The sequence below is a fragment of the Prionailurus viverrinus genome, chromosome D4 (assembly GCF_022837055.1).
Source record: "Prionailurus viverrinus isolate Anna chromosome D4, UM_Priviv_1.0, whole genome shotgun sequence".
Taxonomy (NCBI): Eukaryota; Metazoa; Chordata; class Mammalia; order Carnivora; family Felidae; genus Prionailurus; species Prionailurus viverrinus.
This window is the reverse complement of record NC_062573.1, coordinates 57,017,692-57,035,496: the sequence shown is the minus strand read 5'-3', so window position 1 is coordinate 57,035,496 and position 17,805 is coordinate 57,017,692. Positions and strand designations below refer to the sequence as shown.

At 39.9% G+C, this 17,805-nt stretch overlaps 1 protein-coding gene across 1 annotated transcript in view; it reads right to left on the bottom strand.

Moving 5' to 3' along the window:
• Window positions 1-10,963, bottom strand: part of ZNF782 (zinc finger protein 782) — a 96,366-nt gene extending 85,403 nt beyond the window's left edge. Inside the window, exons 1-3 of the mRNA XM_047829076.1 lie at window positions 10,869-10,963; window positions 8,455-8,510; window positions 3,476-3,602 (exon numbers count right to left, since the gene is read on the bottom strand). Coding sequence (XP_047685032.1) covers window positions 3,476-3,602; window positions 8,455-8,510; window positions 10,869-10,881 — 196 coding nt within the window. The 5' untranslated portion in view covers window positions 10,882-10,963. The remainder of the gene's footprint in view (window positions 1-3,475; window positions 3,603-8,454; window positions 8,511-10,868) is intronic.
• Window positions 10,964-17,805: the final 6,842 nt, after the last annotated feature.

The following is a 17,805-nucleotide window of genomic DNA, read 5'->3' as shown; positions in this document are numbered from 1 at the left end:
GAAAATAGGAAAAATCACAAAAATGTGGAAGCTAAACAACAAAGTTGAATAAACACTGGGTCAGAAAGGAAAAGTAATGTACAAAGTATCTTGAGTCAAGTAAAAGCAAAAACCCAATGTACTGAAAGTTACGAGATACAGCACAAGCAGTATTAGGAGGAAGTTTATAGCAATAATGCCTACATTAAAAAATTTAAAAAATCAAATAAACAAGTTTACATCTTAGGGAACTAGAAAAAGAAGAACTGAGCCAAGAAGGTAGGAAATAATACAGGTTAGAGCAGAAATAAATGTAACAGAGAAGAGAATACAAAAATGAGCAAAATTAACAGTTGGTGTTTTGAAAAAATAAACAAAATGAACAAATCCCTTTTAGACTAAAAAAAGACAAAAGACTCAAAATAAAAAATGAAAAGAGATATTACAACAGATTCTTCACAAATAAAAAGGATCATAAAGGATTAATATGAACAACTATACAAACAAATTCACCTAGAAGAAATGGATAAATTCCTAAAAATATACAAGATGAATAAATAGATGAATGGATAAAGAAGAAACAGAGGGGCACCTAGGTGGCTCAGTTGGTTAAACATCTGATTCTTCATTTTACAGTTGTGAAATCAAGCCCTGTGTCGGGCTCTGCACTGGGCATGGAGCCAGCTTAAGATCCTCTCTCTCTCTCTCTCTCTCTCTCTCTCTCTCTCTCTCTGCCCCCTCCCCCTCTTGTGCGTGCATGAGCACATGCACACTCTCTCTCAAAGAAAAAAAAAAAGGAAGAAGAAGAAAGAGAAAGCTTAAACAGACTAATGACAAATAAGGAGATTGAATCAGTAATCAAAAATCTCCTGACAAAGAAAAGTCCGGGGTGACATGGCTCAAAAACCGAATTCTACCAGACATTTAAAGAATACCAATCTTTCTTGAACTCCTTCAAAAAATGGAAAAAAGAACATTTCCAAACTCATTTTGTGAGACCACCATCACCCCGATTGTAAATCCAAAGAAAGACATCACAAGAAAAGAAAACTATAGGCTAATATCCTTGATGAACACAGATTCAAAAATTCTTAAAGACCAGCAAACTGAATTTAATAGCACATTTAAAAGGATCTTATATCATTAACAAGTAGGATTTATCCCTGGGACACAAGGTTGTTTACATGCAAATCAATCTATGTAATATACCATACAAAGAAATGAAAGGAAAAAAAACCATATTAGCATATCAAAAAACAGAGAAAAAGCATTTGACAAAGCTCAACATTCATTCATGATTAAAATTCTCAACAAAATAGGTATAGAAGTAAATTTCCTCAATATAATAAAGGCATATATGAAAAGCCCATAGCTAACATCACAATCAATGGGGGAATACTGAAAGCTTTCCCTGTAAGATCCAGTAGAAGGCAAGGGTGCCCACCATTACCACTTCTATTCAACATACTATTGGAAATGTTATCCAAGGCAATTAGACAAGAAAAAGAAATAAAAGGTATCTAAAACTGAAGGGAAAAAGTAAAATTATGTTTGCAGATGACATGATTCTATAGGTAGAAAACCCTAAAGACTCAACTAAAAAAAAAAAAAAAAAAACTGTTGGGGCGCCAGGGTGGCTCAGTCGGTTAAGTTGCCAACTCTTGATTTCAGCTCAGGAAATGATCTCACCGATTGTGAATTTGAGCCCCAAGTTGGGCTCTGTGCTGACAGCATGGAGCCTGCTTGGTATTCTCTCTCTCCCTCTTTCTCTCTGCCCCTACCCTACTTGTGCTCAAACTCTCTCAAAAATAAATAAATAAACATTAAAAAATAAAAATTAAAATAAAAATTAAAAACCTATTAAAACTAAAAAATTTAGTACCATTGGAGGGTTCAAAATCAACATAGTTTCTACACATGAACAATGAATTATCTGAAAAGAAAATTTTAAAATACTTAGGAATAAACTTAACCAAAGAGCTGAAAGACTTGTATACTAAATATTATAAAACATTGATGGAAAAAAAAGAAGATACAGATGTATGGAAAAACATTCCATATTCATGGATTGAAGAATTAGTACTGTTAAAATGTCCCTAGTATCCAAAGTGATCTACAGATTCAATGCAATTCCTATCAAAATCCCAATGGTATTCTTTACAGAAGTACCAAAAAAATCCTAAAATTCATACATAACCACAAAGACCCTGGACAGCCATAGCAACCTTGAGAAAGAACAATGTTGGAAGTTTATGATAGGAAAAGATAGGATTCAGTAGGCAGAGAGAGAAAGGTTGGGACCAGAGGTCCCTGGGTGGGGAAAAACACATATTTTAGAACAATGCTGGGAGTGTCTGACCATAGCAAATCCCCTTGGCATAAGGCTCCTCCTAAGAATGTAAGAGACACTACTTCCTCCCCTCAGGTTTCCCTCAGGAATTTGATAAAAGACTTAACTAAAAATAAGTAGACCATAAAACACATGACCCACAAGGAATGATATGGCCACACCCCTCATACGATGGAACTGAGTCAATCAGGAATGGACAACTCAGCATCTAAAGCTATCAAGCCAATAATGGTAGAACCTGAGAACGATTAAGGGGGAAGGAAGTGGGTGGGGGGACACCACTAGAACCTTATAAAACAAAGTCCATTGCCTAAAGTCTGTGGGCATTCGAAAGTGAATGTAAACAGCTTTCATACTATTCTTCCTTTCTGCTCTTATACTCTGATAAACTTTTGCTTGCTGCTCATTTTGTATATACCTCTTCATTCCTGAAGTGGTGAGATAACAAACTCCGTGTAATGAAGTAAAAAATCCTGCAAAAGCATCACACTTCCAAACTTCAAAATATGCTACACAAAACTAGAATAATGAAAACAGTATGGTACTGGCATAAAAACAGGCATTTAGACCAATGGGTAGTACAGAGGACACAGAAATATATCCATACGTCTATAGTTAACTGGTCTTAAACATGGTATCAAGAATACACAATGGAAATAGAACAGTTTCTTCAATAAATGGTACTGGGAAAACTGGATATCCAGAAGCAGAAGAATGAAAATGGACTCTTAAACTACATAAAAAAGTAAACTCAAAATGGATTAAAGACTTAAACGTAAGACCTGAAAATCCTAAAACTCCCTAGAAGAAAACATTGAGAGAAAGCTCCTTGACATCAGTGTTGGCAATTGTTTATTGGCTATGATACCAGAAGCACAGGCAACAAAAATTACAAGTGAGACTACTTCAAACTAAAAAAGCCTCTGGACAGCAAAGGAAACAAGGTGAAAAGGCAATTTATATTACAGAAAAGAGGCTACAATGATATAATATGTATTATACAAGAGGCTACAATGATATAATATGTATTATTTATACCTCATTATATCATTGTATCATTTATACTTCAGCAAAAGTGATTAACATTTTAAAAATAAAAACCAGAATACTCAGTTGAAAGAGAGTCACATGGTAAGGTCTGCTTACCCACTGAGACCAGGTGGCTGTAGTTCTCCAGCATCACATCTCTGTACAGGGTCCTCTGAGCAGAGTCCATTTGCCGCCACTCCTCCTGGGTGAACTCCACGGTTATGTCCTTGAATGACACTGATGCCTGTTAACAGCACAATTCTAATAAATCTGTCCAGAATCAGGGACATGGAAAAAACTTTTGGAAACTAAGTCTTACTATGTTTACTGTTTTAGAGTTTAAAACAAAATGCTATAAAGGATATAACTATCATGGCCCTAACTCTGTCTTATACTTTGGGGATATGCACATGATTAGTAAAAAAAAAAATATATTCTCGTGCTTGGGTTTATTTATATTTACTTTTTTTTAAAGTTTGAGAGAGAGAGAGAGAGAGAGAGAGAGAGAAAGAACATGTGCACGCACATGGGGAGGGGCAGAAAGAGAGAGGGGGAAAGAAGGAATCTCAAGCAGGCTCCGTGCTGTCAGCATAGAGCATTACATAGGGCTCGAACTCACAAACCAAGAGATCATGACCTAAGCCGAAATCAAGAATCGGACACTTAACTAACTGATTGAGCCACCAACGCTCCCCTACTTATATTTACTTTTAATTTACATACATATATTGTCACTTAATATAATAAGAAAGCTTAATGTCTTTTTTTTTTTAGGTAAAGTTATTACAAATAGGATTCCTGTATACATTTCCCCTACACAAACAGATTACACTGAGCACTCTGTAGATTATACACATCCCAACCTGGAGATCTGTGCGGGGGTAATAGAGAACCAATGAAGAGATACATGTAAGACTGGGGGAGTATTTACCCACCACCAGACTCATATTTCAGGAGCAATGCTTTAGAACAGGATTCCTTCAACCCAGCACTACCAACAATGTGGACTAGATAATGCTATTTTTGTGGAAGACTGTCCTGTATGTTTTAGGATGTTTATCAAAATCCCTATCTTCTACTGATTAGATGCCAGCCACATGCCCAGTTGTGACCATCAAAAATATCTCCAAACATTGCCAAATGTCTTCTGGGGAGCAAAATTGACTCCAGTTAGGAATCACTGATCTATATTAACAGTGGACAATGTCTTAAACAGCAAAACAAAAGACCCAATTTAAGACATAAATTATACTCAGGCATGATGAAAAATGGGAAACTAATCCCTACAAGAAACAAAACCTGGTCATTATTTTCCTGTGCAACTATATACAGAGATGCTACACAAGCAACTGGGTATATTCATGTCATATGCAGAGACTGGAAGAACAATTAAGGATCAGAGGTTGGCTCATGGTGAGGCAGATGTTCTTCATTTGTACTCAAAACACCTGTGGAACATACAGATGGAATTATTTATTTCATTGCTGGTTGCATGATTTTGGAACAGAGAGAGGTCTAAAATGAAAATGAAGATTTTAAAGATGATAACTGAAGTCATCAGAGAAAAAGGAATGGCTCAAAAAGAACAGAGAAACAGGAAAGAAAAGGACCAAGTAAGGAATTCAAGGAAATACCAAAATTTAAGAGGCAGGTAGAAAAAGAAAGGCCATGAAGGCTGAGAAAGAATTCTGAAATGGCAGAAGGAGAAATTGGAAAGACTAGAGTACTAGAAATTAAGAGAAAAGAGAATTAATTATAAGCATGATTCCTCTAGTTCAAGGAATAGACTGAGTATATCCCTGCCTTCAAACCACAGTCAGGTAAAATACAAAACCTACTATAAAAGCATGACAAAAGAGAAACACAGGGAAATACCCCGGCAGAAGGCCTGAAAATCTTAACAAATTCTGGAAGACAGTGGGTAAGATGGTATTAGATAAGCAAAACAGGACAATGCTGGTCACAATCTAATACAAACATAGAAGTGGGCAGAAGTAGCAGGGAAATGATAAGAGTGTGAAAAGACATCCAAGATGACCTAGAACCAAGTGTGTAATAGGAAGAATAATTAACAGAGTAAATTTCTTATTTGAATACAGGTGACATCATTCAAATGAGTGAAAAAAGACTATACAAAAAAAAATGTCACAGGGTAACCAGATCTGGGAAAAGACTAATCTATACCTTGTACCACACAGCAGATAAAAATTAAAATGGGGGGTGCATGGGTGGCTCAGTCAGTTAAACGTCCAACTTCGGCTCAGGTCACAATCTCATGGTTCATGAGTTCGAGGCCCACATCGGGCCCTCTGCTGTCAGCACAGAGCCTGCTTCAGATCCTCTGTCCCCTCTCTCTGCCCCTCCCCAGCTCATGCACATGCCCTCTCTCTCTCAAAAATAAATAAAACATTAAAAAAAATTAAAATGTATTCAAGATCTAAATGTAAAAAATAAATTCCAGAGTACTACACAGAACAATTATTTTACAATGTTAGAGTGGGAAATACCCAACTATGACTGAAAATCTAGGAATCATAAATGAAAAAAAAATGCTAAATTTGACATAAAAATCAAAGGCCTTTATGACAAAAAAAAAAAAAAAACATGAGCAAGGCAAAACTGCAAAAAACTTCAGGAAAATTGTGCAATTTATATTACAGAAAAGACGCTATAATGACATACTGGATACAGTAATTAAAATCAGCACATCAATAGGAAAACAGGCAAGGGATAAACAGTTCAACAAGAAAGAAATATAAATGAATTACAAACAAAAAAAAATGTTCCACACCTCACTCATGAGAAGAGAAAGGCTTATAAAACGAAACAGATCTTTAAAATCACATTGGTAAAAATTTGGTAAATTTAACAGCATGCTCTATTTGCAGGGCTGTAGAAAAGAAACACATACTCTCAGACTGTTAGCTCTAACCTAAATTACATCCAGAGTTGGACCACTTCAAAGTAACTAACACCCTTACGATCATCATTTCTTGGTAGGATTATAGAAGTAGGCTCCTATATTGTTCCCACTTCTAGTCTAGAGTCTATCTTCAGATAGTAGACAGTATTATTCTTGTGAACTGTAATCAAAATTATGCTTTTGACATAGAAAGATAAAACCCAAAACCCTCAAAATCCTCCATATCACCTAACTAAACAGAAAGAGATACTGTGTTCATGAATTGGAAGACTCATTACGATCAAGATGTTAATTCTTCCCAAGTTGATCTACATCACAGACACTGTGGATTCAGTGCAATCAAAATCAAAAGCTCAGCAGGCTTTTTTTGAGATAGACAAGCTGATTTTCAAAACTGTCTACAAAGAAGTAAGGACCTAGAATATCCCAAACAAGTTAGAAAAACAACAAAGTTGGAAGACTCACATTATCTGATTTCAAGAGTTACTGTTAAGAGACAGTCATCAAGGTAGTATGGTATTAGCAAAAGGATTAACACAGATCATCAGAAGTGAATAGAGTCCAGACTCTATTCTGGACTCAGACATGCATTACTAATTGGTTTCCCACAGATGCCAAGGTAACTCAATGGAGAAAGTATATTTTTGTCAAGACAGGGTGCTGAGAGGTGGGTATGCAAAGGTAGAGAGCACAATACAGCAAGTATATGTTCTTCTATTCCCAATATTTAGAGTCTCCTGCCAGCATAAAATATTAAGACCCTTAGACCCTGAAATTCTAGATTTGGACTGGGCCAACTAGAATCTATTTTGTGTTTTTCTGATTAGCGGCCTTTATGCTAAAATAAAATTTAAAAGCTGATCAAAGAAGGAATTACTAATACAACAAAGATTTTGAAATCCTAAGAGAATACTATTAATTAGTACATGAAAATACATGTAAAAATGCAAATAAAAATGGACAATTTTCTATGAAAATGCAATGACAAAAAAATTATATTAAGAAAAAAATACAGGGTGCCTAGCTGGCTCAGTCGGTTGAGCGTTCGACTCTTGATTTCAGCTCGGATCATGATGCCAGGGTCATGGAATTGCGCCCCTTCCCAGGCTCTGCACTGAGCACGGAGTCTGAGACTCTCTCTCTCTCCCTCTCTCTCTCTCTCTCTCTGCCCCACTCCTTGCTCATGCACACTCTCTCTAAAATTAAAAAAAGGGGGGGGGGGGCTTCAAGTCTTTAAAAGAAAAAAATACAAATACAAATCCAGTATAGTCTTATGACTAACAAGTCAACAACCAAACATCCATGCAAAAAACCTGTGTAAGGTCCAACTTTATAAGTGAATTTTACAAAATCCTCATGTAATACAATTTTCTCATCTAAATTCCTACAAAAGAAAAGCAGAAAAGTTCTCCACTTACTTTCATGAGACTATGACCATGATACCATAATTGGACAGAAAAACAAGAAGGTAGAGTCTAAACCAACTTGTGGATACAGAGATAAAAACCCTGAATATAGCATTAGCAAAAAGCCTGAGGAAAATACATTAGAAGCAACTTACCACACTTATTAGCAATGAGGATCTATACAGGAATTCAAATTAAATTAAAAATTAGAAAATACACTATTTACAGTATTTCTAGATTAAAGGAAATAAGCTATAGTTTTATTCTAATATATACACAAAAGGTAATCAATAATTCAATGTATATTTATGACTAACATGAAATCTTAGCAAACTGGTACATGGAGGGAACTTAACCCTACCTTAACAAAGGTTTCCTTCCAAAAGCTGAGGGCAGACTTCACAGTTGATAGTAAAACAGTGTATATTTTTACTCAAGATTGATGCAACCTATTTCTTTTTTTTAACTTTTCAATGTTTATTAATTTATTTTTTAGAGAGAGAGAGACAGAGCACGAGCAGGGGAAGGGCAGAGGGACAGAGGAAGACAGAGAATCCAGAGCAGGCTCCAGGCACAGAGTCCGATGTGGGGCTTGAACTCATGAACCACGAAATCATGACCTGAGCAGAAGATGGACCCTTAACCGACTGAGCCACCCAGGTGCCCTGATGTGACCTATTTCTAGTTCTCCTTTTCCATTTAATGCACTGATCCTTCTAAACCTCATAAATCCAATATAATAAGTGGGGAATCAATGAAGAGCTCACCTGAGGTGTGTTCATTTTCTGTGGCTCTTGGGAGAGTGCAGAGAACTGTGGTCCAGCTGAGGGGAAAGAAGACAAGGGTCCTGAGATCTGACCTTACAGCTCCTACATTCACTTCTCCAAATCTCAGCACCTCAGTCAAGGATCATTCTCCCTGCAGGCGTGGGGCCCTCTGGACGTTGAAGAGGCATAAAAAGGATCATGTACAGGCAGCACATGTGTGACTCTAAAATGATCATGGGCTTAAATCTGCAGTTTTATACTGAGCAAACATAAACTCTGATTTAACAATAATGCATGTGTCCTTCTGATTGACACAAAGAAAAGCAACAGAAGATTAGTTGAATTAAAATACACCAAAGAATGAGACACTACTTCCAGTAAAATTAACTTGCATGCATCATTTACATTATTTTTCTCAGTAACATTATTTACCGCCTGGTATAGACAATCCACGACAAGCCTACTAAAAGACATTGGCTGCTTCAAGACAGGAAATTTTAATTGTTTCAGCTGTTATGTATTTTTCAAAAGGCCCCTTTGATAAGATGTTTTTGGTGACTTATGTATGAGAGAGTAAACCGTACTCTCCTCTCTCACAAACTGGGTTTTCCCAGATAAGTCACTCAACCTTTTAGGTTCAATGTCTTTAAAGCTTTCGAGGGGCGCCTGAGTGGCGCAGTCGGTTGGGCGTCCGACTTCAGCCAGGTCACGATCTCGCGGTCTGGGAGTTCGAGCCCTGCGTCGGGCTCTGGGCTGATGGCTCGGAGCCTGGAGCCTGTTTCCGATTCTGTGTCTCCCTCTCTCTCTGCCCCTCCCCCGTTCATGCTCTGTCTCTCTCTGTCCCAAAAATAAATAAACGTTGAAAAAAAAAATTTTTTTTAAAAAAATAAATAAATAAAGCTTTCGAAAGAGAAGCAGGTAACTTTAGAAAACACTTTCCTTATCACTGCTCTGAGATCCTGTGAGGTGAGGATAATATCATTAGTGTCACATGTGGTGATGGACAGGTGTGACAGCAGTACAATATCTGCAGAGTGGCGGCCATTTAAGGGAAGCAGAATTTTCTCCCTCTTCCTGGTTAAGGGTATCCCCAGACCTCGCCTTCACAAGCTCTCCAAGAAGTGGCCTCTCCTGAGTAGCCTGCCCCCACCAGGCCACCCCAGCTCACATCACTCTTCTCAAGGCTGGCCCAAACCCCCTACTGTCACACAGTGTGGTGGCTTCTGAAGATGGTGTTATCACTAAGTCTAGCTTATTATTCTGGACAAGGGGATCAGGAACTGCTTCTGACCCTGAAAATCTAGGATCTTCTCCTTTCTGGGCCCTTCTGTCTTTTTGAAGCTCCAGAGAGAGGTCTTAAGGTCAGAGGCGTCCTCTCTTCAGGTAAGACTCCTGTTCACAGAGGTTCTCTGCTTCCTACCTCACAAGGGTTTGTTTCAAGGCAATTGGGACATGGACCTAAAAAATAATTCATTTGAGGGGCAAAACTATGACTCTTGGAATTCGTTATAATATCAGACTTAAAGACAGCCTGGCAATGCAGAAGGGGTCAGGAACCTCTGTCTGACCCAAGGGACTGAAAAGACACTAAAAATCTCAGAATACTTTGACACATCATCAGATTCCATCTACATTCACTTTCCCTTATATCCTTGGGGACTTGGGGGCAGGCCACTTTGTGTTGTGCTGTGTTGCAATGCTGGTTTTAGGCAGATGTGATATTTAGACAATGCCTGAGGTTGGAAGTAAAGCACACCTGCCCCTGAATCCAAACTTCCTCACAGCTAGTTTGTGACCTGACAAACTTGACCACATCGTTCAACCAAGCTGAGCCTAGGTTTTGTTTTGTTTTGTTTAAAGCGGTTGAAATGAAATGAACACAGTGCCTTCTAACTATAAGAGCAGTTGTTATTTACTCAGTGAGTAGGGCTTGGCACTTGTCTAAGTTATGACTTCGATCTAAGTTTCAAATCAACCCCATGGAGCAGTCATATTAATAATATCATTTTGAGATGAGAAACCTGACTCTCTGCCAGATTCCTTCCATCGTCTCTGCTGAAATGTACCCGGGCCTTTTCTGGCTCCGAAGCTCAGGCTGTCACCGCAGACTCACGGTCACCAACAGCTTTATAAATGCACTTTCCCTCCCGCCAACACTAAGTCGGGCAGTAGGCCGGCCCGACCACACGGTCCCGGCACACCTAGGCTCTCACCGAGCACCTGCTCAGAACCGGGCTCAGCCCCATCCGCGCGCCCCAAGTCCGAGGGCCGGGGTTCTTCAGTCTACGCCCCCACCGGCCTTCCGGCGGCCGAGGGCTGGCCGGGGCGCCTACCAGGGGTGTCCCAAAGATTTCCCGCTTCCATCCCCAGACGCAAGCGCATCTCTCCCATAGAGACCTCCCCTGGACTCTCACCCCAGGTGCGCATCCTTTACTTTCGGAGCAAACCTGTGGGCTCCCAAACGGCTGGCCAGCAGATCCGAGACGAATGAGGAGGCGGGGCTACGACTACGCTAGCGCAGAAGGAGGCCCGAATTCTCTTCCCAGAGTGCCACGCGGTGAAGCCTAAGGATTCAAGACTACATTTCCCATAGATCTCCACGGCCACTTTTGAAGTCTCTCTTTTGGCATTTCCGCATTTTAGAAAGCTAGAGGTTGGTGTTCTTAATAGTCTCCTGCCCAGGTTTTCTCTGGGTCCAAATAGGTTAAGGGTGAAACTTGAATAGAGGGTGCTCCTCCATTGGCTATCGACTGATGTATTTTCCTCCCTCAGGATATTTGGAGACAAGGGGGAAATGTGAATATGGATTGAATATTGAAAATACTAAAATGATGGTTACTTAGGTGAAGTGTGAAAAAAAATTGAAGTTATGTAATTGACTGTGTAAAAAAAATTGGCGTGACAACTGATTTAGGATTGAAATGATATAGCTGCAAAATTATAATTTTATAATTTTTCAACCTGGGACTTCCATCCTGTCCCTTTATTCCACAGGTCCTGGTGCCCTTGGAGCTCAATTTAGAGGTTCTGCTGGGGGTCAAGACGGGTGCTGCAGTTGTAAATGTATATAGGAAAGCTGTTGTTTTTTATACACTAACATTGTTGGTGAATTCTCTTATTTCAGCAAATTTTTATGTTATCTTCAATTTCCATGTGCATAGACCAGTTTGCTTGTTCTTGTTGACATTTATAATTCTTTGTCATTCTGTAAGGAATTACAAATAGAAGCACAAAAATGCTGGTCAAACTATATTAAATCAATCAGTCATAATTGACTTTAACATAAAGATCGCTAATGGAGAGAAAGTGGTCACTACATATGTTCATGTAAGAAACATTTATTGATAACCTGCTGTGCAAGAGCATCATTCTAGATGCTGGGATAACAACATCAAATAAAAGAGATTAAATTCCCTATCCCCATGGACTTTGTGATCAGAATTGTTTTGAACATGAGGAGACTAATAGGTCTCCTCAAGAAAGAGATGTCAGTTGTCAAGAAACAATAGGACCTTGAGGAGAGTCTAATAAACAGGCCTTGAAAAACATGGGTAGGGTTGGTAAAGTGTCCTGTAACTAGTAATGATATGGAGGCATTATCACCACCAGGCCCATAGTGACTATAGGTAATTACCAGAATCTGGCAGAAAAGGCCACTCTTATGAGAGCTGTGGCCTTAGGAAGAGAAACATCATAATGGCTGTTACATGGCTCAGCACAGAGAGCCAAAGGAATAAATATCCAAACCTCACTGTACTCTTCCCTCTAATGCCCTATCCTCAGTTAAGTATTTATAAACCTCATTCAATACCTGTTCTATAATTCCATCCACACATATCTTCTCCAGACCTTTTTGTCACCAAATTTCAAGTCTTGTCTAGCACCCTACCACTGAACAACTAATTGAACTATTGGACATGAATTCATATAAATATAAACTTAAGACATATCTCTTCTTCACAAAGTGAGTAACTAAATATACCTACTTAAACTCTGCCACTGGGAAGATTTCAACACACATTTCAGAGCCACTGCTAAGTGAGACTGTAATTGCAGAAGCCATACTTCCAATGATGACACTCTACATTGTAGACTCAATTTGAAGTAAATTTGACTGGTATATAGTCACAGGTCTCCCTTGGGGACTCTTGGGGAATGATTAATTGTATGTACTTATGACTAAGTTATGAGGAATTTTGTCAAAGGAACCCAGTCTGCCCTTCAGTCAAAGCTTCCTGTCTGTAAAGTAGGAGATACCAAGGACTGGGAAAGAGTATCTGAATTCCTGTTATAATCACTTGTGTTAGTTTTCTTCCCATGAGACCCAGAATTTCTTTTTTTTCTTTAAGTTTATTTATTTATTTATTTATTTATTTATTTATTTATTTAGAGAAAGAGGCAGAGAGAGGGAGAGAGAGAATCCCAAGCAGGCTCTGCACTCTCAGTATAGCAGAGGCTGACACAGGGCCTGATCTCATGAACTGTGAGATCAAAACCTGAGCCCAAATCAAGAGTTGGATGCTTAACCAACTTCACCACCCAGCTCCCTGCCCCAAGACCTAGAATTTCATATATAGATATATATCTTAAGAAATATCTTAATAAGGTAGCCACCTACTTAATTTCAATGGATCAAAGAGCCACCACTGCAGATCCCTTCGGGTCACCAAAAAAAGATGAATTCACATGAAAACTACTCAGAGGGCTTTTAAAAAATATTTGTCAGGATCCCATTAGAGAAACACAGGCATATCTCAAAGACATAGTGGGTTTGGTTCCAGGCTACCACAATAAAGTGAATATTGCAATAAAGTGAGTCAAATGAATTTTTTTTGTTTCCCAATGTATAACACTTGTTATATTTATACTATATTGTTTGATAAATGAGCAATAGCATTATGTCTTAAAAAACAACGTACATATCTTTTTTTTTTTAATTTTTTTTTTTCAACGTTTATTTATTTTTGGGACAGAGAGAGACAGAGCATGAACGGGGGAGGGGCAGAGAGAGAGGGAGACACAGAATCGGAAACAGGCTCCAGGCTCTGAGCCATCAGCCCAGAGCCCGACGCGGGGCTCGAACTCACGGACCGCGAGATTGTGACCTGGCTGAAGTCGGACGCTTAACCGACTGCGCCACCCAGGCGCCCCAACAATGTACATATCTTAATTAAAAATATTTTATAGCTATAAAATGCTAACTATCATCTGAACTTTCAGCAACACATAATCATTGATCACAGATCACCATAACAAATAGAATAATAAAGTTTGAAATATTGTGAGAATTACCAAAATGTGACACAGAAGCATGAAGTGAGCAAATGATGTTGGAAAATGGTGCTAATAGACTTGCTCAATGCAGGATTGACACAAACCTTCAATTTGTAAAAAACACAATATCTGCAAAGTGCAATAAAGTGCAATAAAATGAGTTATGTCTGTATATATTTCTTTGGTATGAAATGCACCATGGGTTGCTCCTGAGTCCATAGTGAATATACATCTATTGATAAATTTGGCCTTGTCCAAAAACAATTCATCCTTCTTGTCCTAATACCCTAAGGATCCACCTTCATATATGCTACCTAGTTTCTGCTTATACTATTGAGCAAGATCTTGAGTTCATGTGTGTGTGTGTGTGTGTGTGTGTGTGTGTGTGTGTGTGTTTTAATTTCTGGATTAGCCCTTGCAATTTTCCTTCTGAGCATAGCTGGGTTTTTATTCTCACTATAGGCCTGGAGCCAGCAAGGGAGGTTGTACAGGCAAAGCCTGAGGACAGCGTGCATTCCTTTTTAAGGGTAAGTTGTATTAGGGCCACCCCTTAGGATTTAGAGAGAAAGAGAGCCACTGTCAGAAGTCAGTTAACCTTCCTTTTTTTTCTCAGCTCCTCACAAACAGCGATTTTTAGTAAATCTTAAAAGCCTTAAAATTTCAGAGTGTGCCAAGTACAATGAAACCTGAACTACCCTATGAGCCGCAAAAGCCTAATTTGCTTTTTTTTTTTTTTTTGAGAGAGAGAGAGAGAGAGACAGGGAGAAAGAGAGAGAGACAAAGAGAGAGAGAGAGAGCGCAGAAGCAAGGGGGGGACAGAGAGAGAGAGAGAGGGAGGGAGACATAGAATCCAGAATCTGAAGCAAGACCCAGGCTCTGAGCTGTCAGCACAGAGCCAGATGTGGGGCTCGAACCCACAGACCGTGAGATCATGATCTGAGCCAAAGTCGGATGCACAACTGACTGAGCCCCCCAGGTGCCCCTAACTTGCTTTTGATCCTAGTTGTACACCAAAGGCAAAGTGTACAGAGCAGAGAATAGCTATTTCGACCAACTACTAATAGACATTTGACCATATCCTTCTTTTCTGATAATAACTTTGGGCTTCCTGGATACCAGATAATCCACCTAAGTGAAGGAATATAATTTCCTTACCTGATCTTTTTTTTTTTTTACTGATTTAAATGTTTTCTTAAATTTTTTATTTTATTTTATTTTTTAAATTTACATCCAAGTTAGTTAGCATATAGTGCAACAATGATTTCAAGAGTAATTTCCTTAATGCCCCTTACTCATTTATCCATTTAGCACCTCCCACCACCCCTCCAGTAACCCTCTGTTCTCCATATTTAAGAGTCTCTTATGTTTTGTTTCCCTCCCTGTTTTTATATTATCTTTGCTTCCCTTCCCTTGTGTTCATCTGCTCTGTGTCTTAAAGTCCTCATATGAGTGAAGTCATATGATAGTTGTCTTTCTCTAACTAATTATGCTTAGCATAATAGTTCTATCCATGTAGTTGCAAATGGCAACATTTCATTCTTTTTGATTGCCGAGTAATACTCCATTGTATATATATACCACCTCTTCTTTATCCATTCATCCATCAATGGCCATTTGGACTCTTTCCATTCTTTGGCTACTGTTGACAGTGCTGCTATAAACATGGGGGTGCATGTACCCCTTTGAAACAGCATCCCTGTATCCCTTGGATAAATACCTAAGAGTACAATTGCTGGGTCGTAGGATAGTTCTATTTTTAATTTTTTGAGAAACCTCCATACTGTTCCCCAGGGGGGCTGCACCAGTTTGCATTCCCACCAGCAGTGCAAAAGAGATCCTCTTTCTCTGCATCCTTGCCAACATCTGATGTTGCCTGAGTTGTTAATGTTAGCCATTCTGACAGGTGTGAGGTGGTATCTCATTGTGGTTTTGATTTCTATTTCCCTGATGATGAGTGATGTTGAGCATTTTTTCATGTGTCAGTTGGCCATCTGGATGTCTTCCTTGGAGGAGTGTCTATTCATGTCTTTTGCCCTTTTCTTCACTGAATTATTTGTTTTTTGGGTGTTGAGTTTGCTAAGTTCTTTATAGATTTTGGATACTAACCCTTTGTCTGATAGTCATTTGCAAATATCTTCTCCCATTCCTTCAGTTGCCTTTTAGTTTTGCTGATTGTTTCCTTCACTGTGCAGAAGCTTTTTATTTTGATGAGGTCCCAATAGTTCACTTTTGCTTTTGTTTCCCTTGCCTCTGGAGAAGAAGTTTCTGTGGCCATGGTCAAAGAGGTTTTTGCCTGCTTTCTCCTTGAGGATTTTAATGGTTTCCTGTCACATTTAGGTCTTTCATCTGTTTTGAGTTTATTTTTGTGTATGATGTAAGAAAGAGGTCCAGGTTCATTCTTCTGCATGTCGCTGTCCTGTTTTCCCAGCACCACTTGCTGAAGAGACTGTCTTTATTCCAGTGGATATTCTTTCCTGCTTTGTCAAAGATCGCCACCTTGATCTTGACCTTACTCTAAGTCCACTCTACCAGGGATTGGGGGAGAAGGTGTAATTACCTGACATCCATCCCCGTATGGGTAGTGATAATTTTATAAATGACATTACAGAACTGTAATGTCTCTCTTGAAGATATTCTTGTATTCAAACCTTATCTGAATGAATACATGACATAAATTCCATCTATTGAGAGCCCAAATATATTGGATCACTTTTAAAACTGTTGAGTCGAAGGTCGGAAGGAAGATGGCGGCATAGGAGGATGCTGGGCTCACCGCGCGTCCTGCTGATCACTTAGATTCCACCTACACCTGCCTAAATAACCCAGAAAACCGCGAGAGGATTAGTAGAACGGAGTCGACGGAGCCAAGCGCAGACGAGAGGCCCACGGAAGAGGGTAGGAAGGGCGGCGAGGCGGTGCGCGCTCCACGGACTGGCGGGAGGGAGCCGGGGCGGAGGGGCGGCTCACCGACCAAGCAGAGCCCCCGAGTCTGGCTTGCAAAAGCGGAGGGGCCTGACAGACTGTATTCCGACAGCAAGCGCGACTTAGCGTCTGGGAGGTCATAAGTTAACAGCTCTGCTCGGAAAGTGGGAAGGCTGGAGGACAAAGGGAGGGAGAGCTGCTAGCCCCGGACGACAGAGCTCAGTTTGGCAGGGAACAAAGGCGCTCGCTAGCGCCATCTCCCCCGCCCATCCCCCAATGAAAATCCCAAAGAGAACCAGTTCCTGCCAGGGAACTTGCTCGCTCCGGGCAAACACCCAACTCTGCGCTTCTGCGGAGCCAAACCTCCAGCAGCGGATCTGACTCCCTCCCGCTGCCACAGGGCCCCTCCTGAAGTGGATCACCTAAGGAGAAGCGAGCTAAGCCTGCCCCTCCTGCCCCTGTGCACCTTGCCTACCCACCCCAGCTAATACGCCAGATCCCCAGCATCACAAGCCTGGCAGTGTGCAAGTAGCCCAGACAGGCCACGCCATTCCACAGTGAATCCCGCCCCTAGGAGAGGGGAAGAGAAGGCACACACCAGTCTGACTGTGGCCCCAGCGGTGGGCTGGGGGCAGACATCAGGTCTGACTGCGGCTCCGCCCACCAACTCCAGTTATACACCACAGCACAGGAGAAGTGCCCTGCAGGTCCTCACCACGCCAGGGACTATCCAAAATGACCAAGCGGAAGAATTCCCCTCAGAAGAATCTCCAAGAAATAACAACAGCTAATGAGCTGATCAAAAAGGATTTAAATAATATAACAGAAAGTGAATTTAGAATAATAGTCATAAAATTAATCGCTGGGCTTGAAAACAGTATACAGGACAGCAGAGAATCTCTTGCTACAGAGATCAAGGGACTAAGGAACAGTCACGAGGAGCTGAAAAACGCTTTAAACGAAATGCATAACAAAATGGAAACCACCACGGCTCGGATTGAAGAGGCAGAGGAGAGAATAGGTGAACTAGAAGATAAAGTTATGGAAAAAGAGGAAGCTGAGAAAAAGAGAGATAAAAAAATCCAGGAGTATGAGGGAAAAATTAGAGAACTAAGTGATACACTAAAAAGAAATAATATACGCATAATTGGTATC